This window comes from Meleagris gallopavo, chromosome 2, assembly GCF_000146605.3.
Source record: "Meleagris gallopavo isolate NT-WF06-2002-E0010 breed Aviagen turkey brand Nicholas breeding stock chromosome 2, Turkey_5.1, whole genome shotgun sequence".
NCBI classification, from domain to species: domain Eukaryota; kingdom Metazoa; phylum Chordata; class Aves; order Galliformes; family Phasianidae; genus Meleagris; species Meleagris gallopavo.
In genome coordinates this window covers 76389867-76402123 of record NC_015012.2, presented here as the reverse complement: position 1 = coordinate 76402123, position 12257 = coordinate 76389867, and the positions used below count along the sequence as shown (strand labels likewise).

Genomic DNA, 12257 nt, shown 5'->3' with positions numbered 1-12257 from the left:
AAGAGAGAGAATGTGAAATTGATAGTGGATCGGCCTTACCACAACGCTGAGATGAGAAGCGCAGGCAGAGAAGCGCAGGCGAGAAGCGCAGGCAGAGAAGCGCAAGCGAAGCAGCGCAGGCAGAGAAGCGCAAGCGAAGCAGCGCAGGCAGAGAAGAGAGCATCAGGTGACCTTGCCGGGAGTTATATCTCCTCGTTGACCGCAAAGCCCCCTGGGGAAACGTAGCTGCTCTTCTCCTCTGGACAGGCACCCGGAACTTGAGCATCAGCAGTCAAACCCCCAGTGCATTGCATGATGTTATGATGTGGAATACCGATAATGAAAAATCATGAAACCATGACATACATAAGGAAAATGAAAGTGACAGTAGGGTAAGTACACTAAAGCTGGTGGAAGGCAGTGGGAGGATCACAGCTACAGAGACAATGAAGGAGGAAGAGTTATGGATGAAACATGCTGCTCTAGAAAGTATTTTGGAATAACTGTGACCTGGCAGAGGAATCATTAAAGGGATAGTTCTGCTTGCAACAATTGCTGTTACAGACTTTTGTTTCCTTTTGTGTAATGAAAAAAGCCTAGAAAATCCACCTCACTGCTAGTTTCTGACTTTCAGTGCATACACCATAAGGTTTCTTCAGTTTAATCCTCCTACTAGACCTGCATCATCCTAATGTACCTGGTCTTTCTTTTGACTTTGTTTCCATATCAAACATGTATTTTCATCTCAAATCCTTCCCAAACAATAGTTCCATTAAGAGCAAGAGTTTTTTAATAGGAGAAAAATACCCTGCTGCCTCTCTTCCCTGAAAAATTTGCTTAAACAAATCTTCTACCAACTACTAAGAAACAGTTTTTGCTTCTTCCTCCACTTAATATATTCAACTACAAATGTCACCTACACAGCCATACATTCCAGATAACAGACCATACCAGTTTCTTATTTTTCTAACAATAAAAGGCTGCTTGCTTTTAATAAAAGCTAAAAAAAGAAAAGGGAAGGATACAGTGGAAGATACAGGTACCTAAAGTAACAGTGTAGATAAAGTCATCATTATTTGGGTCTGTATGTAGCGAGTGAAACAAAAACCAATACATACTTGCAATGACTGGAATGAGAGTACACACTTCATAAATAGCATTGGTTTGAAATGCTAAAAAATACATACAAGTTGCTAAAAATTACATGCTTTTCCTAAGTGCTGGATGCCATTTAGGGGAAAAAAATTAAATCGCAATAGCTGTACTGAGTTATCCTAACTCAAGAATTCTCTATCTGAGCAATAACTAAAGAGCAAGAAGAGCGTATCAAATGAGGAATGAAACGCAAGGAGTGATCACATGCAGACTTTTGTCAGATAGGCAAAGTAAATAAAACAAAAGAATAAATCTCTTTTCCTCAAAGCAACTTCACAGCAATAGTAAAGCATTTTAGATGAATGTCCAAAGTCTACTTTCCTTTCCTTTTTTCTTTACAATAATAATTCCAGCAAATTCAATAATGTTCTATCAATCATATTAAAGGCCAAAATATATCTTTATTTGTGAATCTTAATATTCAGATGACATACATACTCTCAATTTAGTATTGCTCAATTAAGTTACATTTATATCGTAATTAGAAAAGTACCTCACTAGTGGCACAGTCAAGGCAGAAGAAGTGTCTTATGTAGGGAAGATAAAATATTCATGAAAAAGAAGTCTACTGTTATTACAGTTCTCTACTGCACAGTACGAAGTGCTATTTTTATAGAAGCTACTACCTACATTTTTCATAAGTAATTAAATTGTGGCATAGCCTCTGCATCAAAAAAAACTTCAAGCATTTATTACTGATAACAGAATCACAGAATCAGCAAGGTTGGAAAAGATCTACAAGATCATCCAGTCCAACCATTCACCTATCACCAACAGTACTCACTAAACCATGTCCCTCAACACAAAATCCAAACGTTCCTAACAGATAACAGAAATCTCAAGAGTAGTCTGCAAGAATGGTAACCATTAGCTATGCTTACATACTGTAATTTCATTCAGCAAAGTAACCATTAGCTATGCTTACATACTGTAATTTCATTCAGCAAAGGCCTTATGCATGTGGCTTCTATACCTTACTGCACTGTGTACCTGATAGATCAGAGAGCGAACACTAAAATTACAAAGCCACATCCAATGAAGAAATATACCAAGTCAGGAAATTTTGACCACGTCTGATAATTCTGAGCTTAAGTCATAACCCACAGATCTGCATGATTTTTCCTGTACTCAGAGCACTGTAAGCAATTCAAAAGTTCAAATAAAAATTTCCCAATCCCGACAATGTATTTTCTTACTAGTGAAATAAGAATTTTTAAATGCAATGAAATCAGAATTACTCAGAAAAATAAGGACATCTTAAAACACCCCTTGCAACTACATAGAGAAAAGTATTTTGATCTCATTACCTCTATTTTCAATTAAATATCAATTTGAAGACTCCACTACAAAATAACACAGACACACAAAACGAAGCAAAACCAAGAACAAAGGGCTCTTTCTGAAGGTTCAACCTAGCAGTGACAAAATGCTCGTATTTAAATACAAAACCATTTTCTTGATTTCAATCTAAATTAGGATGAATTACATTTAACTATGATGCTGCCAAAAGCCACCCATTAGGCAGCTGTGTGCATGATATGATAGAAGCAAAGCCATGCATTCTATCTCATACTCTTCCACACCCAATTTTTCTTCTGTGTTTTAATGAGGAAAGTAGATGTGACTTTGTTCTGAAACATACCTCTTTCAGAAACTCTTCAAACTGCTTATCTAATTCTTCTTTTGAACACTGATGAGCCATGATCTGCAACTGGATGTTAGCTTCTAAACAACTGTCTTTCAATACTAAGACTTAAAATAAGAATAGAGTTAATTAAAAGCATTCTAAAATGACACGAAGCCAAGCAATTTGCTACTTTAACAGAACTATAAGCAGAAAAACTTCCAGAAAACTGCCAAACTTATCCCTCCCAAGCCAAACACACAAGTTACCCAGATTTTCTATAAACAAAATATTAACTTCATAAACAATATATTCAGCATTTAAATTTTGAAGGATAAACAAAATGTATCTTCATTGCCTTTACATTTATTCTTCAAAAATAGCTCTTTTAATACTCACAATTAAGAGTTTTATCAATGATCAAGCAGTACTGCAGTAATAATTCCTACCCATTTTTTAAGGGCTTTTAATTTATTCTTACGATTTCTTTTCTTTCAGAGTTAGAGACAAGTGGCATTATAAGTTTTGTTTCATAATCTCTGCCGTGCCTGGGACTCAGAAATAGATGAAAGTCCTCAAGACTGGAAGATGTTATTCAGTTTGATGTGTCCTGACACAGAAAGCCCATAGCAGTTGCCCACAGCACTTTGCCAAAAGTCTTTGTTGATTTCTCAGGTATAAAATATGCCCAACACTCAACATGCCACAAAGCTTCTGCACATCACACTGCTCAACATTCATGGCTCCCTTCTAAGATGTGTATGCATGGCAGCATTAAACTACTTCAGCACCTCCAAGGCTGTGAAGAGCTACGCAAACCTAAAAGGGCTCAACATCTGCAGAAATGGTTTTAGCATGGAACAAAACTTCTCCCAGCACCAAGCTCCTCAGTACGCAGGGCTGTTACCTACCTGGTAAAGTTACTTTGACAGGTGACTGTGAGAAATGCTTCCTGCTTTCACTCCTTCTCCATCTCCAGAACACTCGATGCTTTGCCTCTGAGAGGTAAGAAAAAACATCACCCAATAGTTTGAGCAAGACAAGTTAGAGCAGACTGCCTGTGCTTCGAATTAAAGCAGGTATCCTTACATAAGCACCTGGAAACATCTCTGAACACACAGTAAGGAGATTAAGGACGTTACCTCTGAGGACGCACATAATCTTTTATATCTTTCCATCCAAGGATGCTGCAGATACGAGATGCTTTAGCAGTTTAGGTGCTGGCTACCCCAACTGCTTCAACAAACGGGGAGTACTTAATTCTAGCCGAGCCAGAAAAATAAATTCATTCTTCTGGTACATCTGCAATTACATTTACCTTAAAACTGCTTCCCCCGAAAAGCTAACAGAATAGATCCTCGCTTTTCAAAAAGACGAACACACACAGCCATCACCCTTTGCAGTCATACCCTTAAAAGAGGAGGCTTAGCAATGACGGAACACGAAACGCTCCTTGCTGGGATCCGCGACTGCCAAGGGAGAGGGCTCGGATTTCTGCTCCTCCGGCTCCGCGGCCCGACGAGCGCTCCTGAGGTTGGTCTGTGGGACGGTGTTCAAACGCCGGCCTCGGTCCAGGCCTCTAGCTCGCTCGCGCGTGGCCGCAGTTGCCAAGGAAACCCTCCCGGCCACCGTAGCGCCCGCCCCGGGATGGACCACGTGACCCGCCTCTGAGTTACGTCTGGCGGACACGTGACGGGGGAGCGTGAGTAGGATAGGGGAGGGAGAGCCGTCTCCAGCGGCCATCACTACTGTGGCACACGTCGGCGTGTGAGCGGCGGGCTCCGCGCCTTCACGTAGCGTGCGGAGCGGCGCCCCCTGCTGGGCGGCGGACGAGAAGCGCTGGCGGCGCCCGGCGGAGGAGGGCGGGCTGCGGCGCACAGCGGTCCCGCCATGAGGGGTCACGGCAGGACGGCACTCCTTTAGCACCGCCTGCCTCTAACGGCTGTGCGTCAGGCTTGGCAGTGCTCAGGAAGCCTTAGGGCAATGCTTGCGATGCATCGTAGAATCACAGAATTGCTAAGGACAGAAAAGATTTCTGTAGTCCAACTGTCAGTCTATCGCCATTGTGCCCACTAAATCGTGTCCCTCAGTGCCACGTGTACATCACAGAATCACAGAATGGCCCAGGTTGGAAGGACCTCAAAGATCATGAATCTCCAACCCCCCTGCCACAAGCTGGGCCACCAACATCCTCATTTAATGCTAGACCAGGCTGCCCAGGGCCCCCTCCAACCTGGCCTTAAACACTTCCAGGGACAGGGCATCCACAATCTCTGGGCAGCCTGTTCCAGCACCTCACCACTCTCTCTGTAAAGAACTTCCCCTGACATCCAACCTAAATCTTCTCTCCCTCAACTTAAAACCATTTCCCCTTGTCTTGCTGTTACACGTTTCATGGAATCCATTCTGATTCCATTCAAGATTCTGGTTTCAACATTATTTGCTTAAACATGAACGTATTAACTAATATAACTAATAAATGTGGAGGTATTAACTATTTCCTGCTTAGCTCCTGAGGTGCCCTATGTGGAGCCAGGAGTTGGTCACCACCTAGTGGATCCCAGCCAGGGCGGGATATTCAGTGATGCTATAGCGTTGCTGAGGGCTGTGCTTCAAGAGAGAGCTGAAAGCGTGTTGCTTTCTCTCACAAAAGCCCAAACAGAACTATTCCTTCTCACTTCTCCTCAGAAATCTCCTTCTAAAGCTTTCCTCAAGCTTCCGCACGCCAGAGATGCACTAAGATGTATTAAAACCACGGCAGAAAAGCTTTTAATACATTCTAGCGCATCTCCGGCAATGCTTAAAATATGCAGAGAAATTAATGACCCCTGCTTCCCTGACCGGTGTCTCTCAGGCACCGCGGAACAATTGCCGTCTGTGCTTACATGTGCTGTCCAGCACAGGGCTGCCAGCTCTGTTTGTTGTGAGAGTCACGTCGCTTTAGGAATTTGTACGCCAGCATTTAGGAAATGGCAAAATAAAACGAGCTCACTTAGGAATACAAATGAATATTGTTCGCACACACACATTTGGGTTCTCTGTTGAGCAGACTCAAAATGAAAAGATTTTGAAAGGAAGCTTTCTTCAGCCAGTCTTGGATGCTCATCGCAAGTGAGAAAGTAGTTAAAATTTGATTACTGTCTCTCATTTCCTGTTAGTGCAAGAGATAAAGACCATGCTTCCAATATGGCCTTTATATATCCCAGATTGTTTTATGCAAGTATAAATTACAGTTTATATTCAAAGACGCAAAGAAATATGGACTCTGTATTTCCCATTGAAGTCTGTAGAAATTACTTTGCTGAAGGTGCCATGCACTTCCTTCAATCAGGCCTTTTGTCTGCAGATGGAGTATTGTATTTCCATTTGCAAAATATGGGTCATTTGTTTTGTCCTCATGTGCAAATTCTCCTGTTGTCTATGGGAAATGTGGGAGCTGATCAAGGATAAGATGCTCATGTAAACCAATATACTAGAACGATTTGTTAGGCATGACAGCCTGAAGCCGGTGAAAACATCAGTTTCCAACATTTGCTCTTTTTTCTCGTCTCGGAAAGCAGCATGGAGCAAGGCATGAGCATCTGAAGAGAAATATGGAAATTAATTAAGAGATGTCAGTCTCATGCTGCACGCCTTGATCCTGTTCACATTTAAACCAGTGCAAATTTTGCTATTAACTTCAAAGTGATAGCCGTGACATCACTCATTGATCATGAGAGTTATTTCATATATAATCAAATAATCACATCAAGGGCTCAGTCGTCCTGCAAGCTGTTAAAAAACTGTTGCAGATTGAAGCCTTTCTGTCTGCAGAAGTGTGTTCAAAGGGGTTCTTACAAAGTATAGAAAAATGTGCAGAGGGATCAGTGCTGTTGGAAACCTCAGTGCCCATATGGGAGGAAAAAAAACAAACCACTCTTGATGACTGTTGTGGAGAGGAGGCATTGCCTAGTGTTGAAATGTCATCCAGTGCATTCAAGTGACATGCACAATAGCCACTTAAAAGATTTTTCATTTCCTTCTAATGCCAACCATTTGTAGCTCTCAAGAGCTCTTAACAGTGAAGCTTAAAAAACTGAGAGCAGGAATAGCCATGAATTTTAGCGAGGAACGTGGCCATAAATGCAATGCGGCAATTAAAGCTGAAGCATAGCTGCAGGTTCTGAAGTTGATCCTGCTGGGTAGAGCCCCAGATTATAAGGTAAAATTCTGTTTCTGCTGACATCAGTGAGAGGCCTTTGTTGACCTGTGTAAAACTGGATTTTGCCACTGTAGTCACTGGTTTTTCTTTCAAATGTGGCTTGTGTACACTTAAACATTTTTACTTCAGATTGTTAAAATATAAGGCTTTAAATACATGTATAACAATTTCAAGCTATTAATGGTAAAATTAAAAGGGATAAGATATCCATACTTCTGTTTTTGCATGTCTTATTTCAGATTCATATCATCCGTAAATGTCAGTGGGGAAAAAGACATCAAATAAAAAAGAAACAAAACGTCTGCCACATCCACTTTGGCTGAGGCACTGCATTAGATAGTATTTCAGTACTGAACTTGCAAATATGTGAAATATGAGATTATGATAATAAATATTTAGCCATATTCTTGGTTATGTTTTTTTAAAGGTTAACAGTTTCATACTGAATGAAAAGCAAACAAACAGTGGTGAATTAAGAAGGTTCTTTAAACTGCATTCTCTGTTCATGCCTACTGTGATAATACTTCTTTACATGACTATGTACTGAAAATCCTTTCCACTATATGCATCTGATAAAAGAAGAGCCTTCCATAAGGCTCATAGGAAACTGAAGAAGTATGTGGAATTGTTTTTTTGTTTGTTTGGTTGGTTGGTTTTTTTTTGTTTTGTTTTGTTTTGTTTTTTTCCCAAGGAAAAAGAAAAGTCTAGCATTGTTAAATTGGGATCAGTGATAAAATAGTTCACCTAAGTATAATTTCAGATTAAAATATAATTTTTAATGCTTTCCTATTGTGTCACTGCACATCTTATTTTGCTCCATTGCTGATGAACCATAGTTCTCAAATCCCAAGGGCCAGATTTAAAGTGGACTGTGTTACAATAGCTGAACTTGACTTAGCATCTCACCCACCAAGTCTTTTCCATCATGCAACTTCTCCACTAGATGACAAGTAATCTCTGTTTGGTGTTTTAAATTGCTCCAGCAGCTTAAACCCATTGCTAATCTTTCTTCAGTTTTGTACTTGTGTCCCTCAAGCTGAGCTGCAAGATTGGAAGCTTTCACGTTGCTGGGCATTTCAAGTTTTGTGTACATTAGCAGACACAGTCTACAGCAGTGTTTCTCAGACTTTTTGAAAATGAATCATCCCTTTTACTCGTTTGTGTAAATGCTGAATTGCCTTAATGCTGTGCTCTGTGCTGCCAACGTTTTGATTGCTCTTGAACAGAGGGAGCACCAAGTTGCTGTAATTGTTAGCTGCAGGAGAGAAAGCTGCTACTGCCGGTAGATATAAGCAGTTAAAAGTTCCTTCAAGGGGATGAACGTCTGCAGTCGGTAATTGCAGCTGCTTCTCACTCTCTCTATTTAAAGAAAGTGCATTTGCTAATATCTAACACTGGTTAGTAAAAGCTGATTTATTAACTATCGTTTTCCAATCCTCTATAAACTCTATGGAAAAAGTTGCTCTGCTTCATAATTCAGTCCATCGAGCAAGATGCTATTAAGAGCTTTCACTTTCAACAAATCCTGGGAACATTACTGTGCAAAGACAGATGCGTGCATGGTTGGTTTGACAAACCCTCGCACATTTGAACAGCCCAACAACCTATGCCTTTCTCACATCCTTCTTTGCCAATAAGAGTTCTCCATGCTTGGCATACCTTAGACTTTTCACAGGACTGGAGAAACAACATGGTTTGCTTTCACCCCAAAGTTATTTGAACTGCAAATCTTCATCTGGTATGAATATTCTGCTTTGTATACAGAAAGCTATAATAATTTTTTCTCTTTGCATGAAGATCTTCATTCAGAAAAAAAGTAAGGTAAAAATTTTTGTAAAAAATTCATAGTGGCCTAGCAAAGATTGAGCTCAGAAAACTCAGCAAGGAAAAAGTAAGTGTGCTCGTTTATTAATATTACTCAGATCTGTAAAATGTCTTGTTAATTCTGCCAGCATATCTTCTTCACACTGGCAAGAATATTAGCTTTGCATTTCAGGTTTTTGCTTGGTTATTTTTAGTTCTTCTGAAGCCTGGGAAATAAGAAATATAACCGCTTTGAACAGTCTGAAAGAGCCAACTCTAGCAGGGCCTCTGAATCTGATTAGATAAAACAACAAAGAGGTTCTGTTAGGGCAAAGGCAGGAAGAACTAAGGTGGGTGGCAATATCTGTCATAACTCAGGGGAAATGTAGCCTCAAAGCACTCAAAAGTGGGTGAAAAAAATAACATAAGCAGTGGACAACTTTCCCACATCTTAGGTCACTCTACAAATGCAGTTGGAAGAATTTTCTTTGCACTCAACTTTTTTTGTATTTTTAAAGTACAATAAACAGCACATGCATGTGTGTTTATCTTAAAAAAAGCTTATTTAGGGGAACATCATCTCTGCAGATAAGTGTTCGAAAAAGCTCAGCATGGCAAGTGCAATTTCATTTGTCAGTACAGACACAGGATAAAATCTTAAGTGATGGGTTTGCAATTTAGACACTTCCCTTTGAAAGAAAGGTAGCCTTAGGATTACCAGAGTAGATTTCTCCCCAGAATACAGCTAGCAATAACATTGTGTTTTGCCCTACTGATTGAAAAAGGATCAAACAGTTGTGTTTAGTGCACCTGGGAGGTCTTCAAGATTTTGGGGAGGTTGATTTAAAAATGATCTGTTATTAGAGTGGTGGGAACTTGGAACACCCACTTTGCCAAAGAACTTATTTTCCTGCTTTCTGCACAGGATGGCTGCTTTAGGTCAGAGTTTCTACTGAAATGAACAGATAAAAAGAAAGATTTGTGGAGCTTCTCAGGAAGATCACTGAATGTTTTTGACATCATTATGTATCCAAAATGTTAAGGTTTGTCTCTGTCAGAACTGCGACTGTTTCTTATTTGAAACCAGCAGCTACACATGCCCACACCAGCAATGCCTTCACTTTGCTTTTCTCCAGCTGATTCTTTACCTACCTGAAGCTGCTGGCATGTCTCCCATAACTACGTGTTTGTCTTCCCTAGACAGACATAGGGCATAGCAGCAGGTGTGTACGTACATGACAATTCATGCTAATCTGAAACCAGCAGTTCTGCCCTATCTGGGAACGTGGCTGGAAGAGCTGCCTCCATGCACAATTGTGCACCGGCAGCATGGCAGCCAGACAAAACCTGGCCACAAAAAAGTAGCTGCTGGGTTGCCAGTGGGATCATAGAATTATAAAATCATAGAATATCCTTATTTGGAAGGAATACACAAGGATCATCAAGCCCAACTCCCGGCTCCAAACAGCACCACCCAAAATTCAAACCCGATGTCTGAGAGCATTGCCCACACACTCTTTGAACTCCGGCAGCTTGGTGCTGTGCCCACTTCCTTGAGACACTGTTCCATGCCACCGCCCTCTGGTACAGACCCTGTCCCTAGCCCCTAGCTGCCCCTCCCCTGACGCAGCTCCATGCCGTTCTCTCGGCCCTGTCGCCGTCACAGAGAGCAGAGCTCAGCGCTGCCCCTCCGCTCCCTGTGAGGAACTGCGGCCACCATGAGGGCTCCCCTCAGCTCCCCTGCTCTGGGCTGAGCAACACAGGGACCTCAGCCACTCCTTATACACCTTGCCCTCAAACCCTTTGCCATTTTTGCACCCTCCTTTGGAAACTCCTTTGGATAGCTTTATGTCTTTCTTATATTGCCCAGAGCTGCACATGGTGTTCAAGGTGAGGCCACACAGCACAGAGTAGATCAGCTTTGTGCTTTCCGTTATTCCCATAATACTGCATAGGAAATGTCTCACTTCAAGGGCTGAATTTCAAGGTAATTAGAGCTTGAGAGACTTAGCACCTTTCACAGCCCAAGGCCAGGCTAAAGATTTCAGCACACTTGCATGGCTTTTAGTACTTCAAGCACTGCAGGTCAAGCCTGATGCCATTTGCTATTGAATCTTGCAGCTCTGCTGGATTCTTTGTGGTTTCTGGCAAAAAAATTTGTTGCAATTATGTTATTGAGGTAATTTCATTAAATAGCGAGTTACCGGGCAACATTCTCTTCTGCCTTGGAAGGTCATTACTTTGTTAATGGATCACTTGCTTTGCTGTATACTAGCTTACATTTTTAGAAAGAAAATTTGGAATGAATATTTGCCAGGGGTTTGATTTAACTATTTAACCAATAATGTATTCCACAGTTTTCCTGCGTGCCTGTTATAAACAGCATTCCTGTGAAACTTGTTAGCAGTGTTTCTATGTTATTTTCAGGAGGTTAGCAGTAGTCGTAGCGTGCCTTTGTACAGAAAGAGTGGAATGTAAAATTTATTCCAATTACTTTCTTTTTTTTTTTTTGGTTAAAGAAGGCTTTAGGTAGGGATATGACCTGTCATTACTTAGAGATTTTCAGCAGCTGAACATCTGATGTCTGTCTGCCACCCACCAAGTACCAAAATGCCACAAAGAGATCAGCTTGTTGATCTACCAAAATAGGCCTTAAAGCTTAGCCTCAAAGACTCATGACACCTGCCTTCCTATGTCTTCTCTTCCTCTCCATTTCTATCCCACTAATCAGCTATTAGCTCCTGAGGTGCCAAAAATAAACACTAGCAGCCCAAAGGTTCAGACAGTGTATATTAAGACCTGTGAAAACTACCTTTTTCAAGCATTTGTCTTGAAAGTAATACCTAGCTTAAGGATTTAAAATCTAGTGAAGTTTTTTGTTGTTTCAGGCTTTTGGGAAGTGGTCATTTTCTTAATGTGATAAGAAACTGAAACGTTTTCAAAGAAAAGAAATTCAGATGTGTGGCCTACATGTATTAGTAAGACTGGAAGCTGCTGTTGCGTGAATCCCTTAATTACGACAAACCTTCTCTGTTCAGCAGCTATGTTTACTTAATAGCACATTAAGCTTCAATTTTTACATGTATACTGAAATTATTTAGGTGTCACTGTTTTCTTGCAGTCTAATAGTATTTGATTTGATTTATTTTAAGTTTAGATAAGCTTGGACTTTTGTTCATTTCCTCCATGTTGAGGGATGAAAAATAGCCCGGTGCTAAAGCCTTTTAAGATTTGACAATACTGTTCAAGCTTGGCATCTGCAACTAATAATAAAGACTATGCAACTTTGAATGAAAATATGTCTAATTATCGTGGCAATGGGAAGATGGTTGACTCATCTTCAGCAGTTTGGATTACATGTGTGGGATTGTGTTTTGGATGGAGCAATCCAGAATAGCAACACTCCATCAAAAACACAATCATGCACCTGTATTCCAAATGGCTGAGTAAGGCAAAACACATGTCATAGGAACACTGTGAATCAAATTAAAAAAA

General features: G+C 40.7%; 1 protein-coding gene across 1 annotated transcript in view; it reads right to left on the bottom strand.

Annotated features, from left to right (window-relative positions):
* CEP162 (centrosomal protein 162) overlaps positions 1–4391 on the bottom strand; it is a 52727-nt gene extending 48336 nt beyond the window's left edge. Inside the window, 3 exon segments of the mRNA XM_010707658.3 lie at positions 2777–2886; positions 3670–3756; positions 4168–4391. Of these exon segments, the coding sequence (XP_010705960.2) occupies positions 2777–2836 (60 nt within the window). The 5' untranslated portion in view covers positions 2837–2886; positions 3670–3756; positions 4168–4391.
* Positions 4392–12257: the final 7866 nt, after the last annotated feature.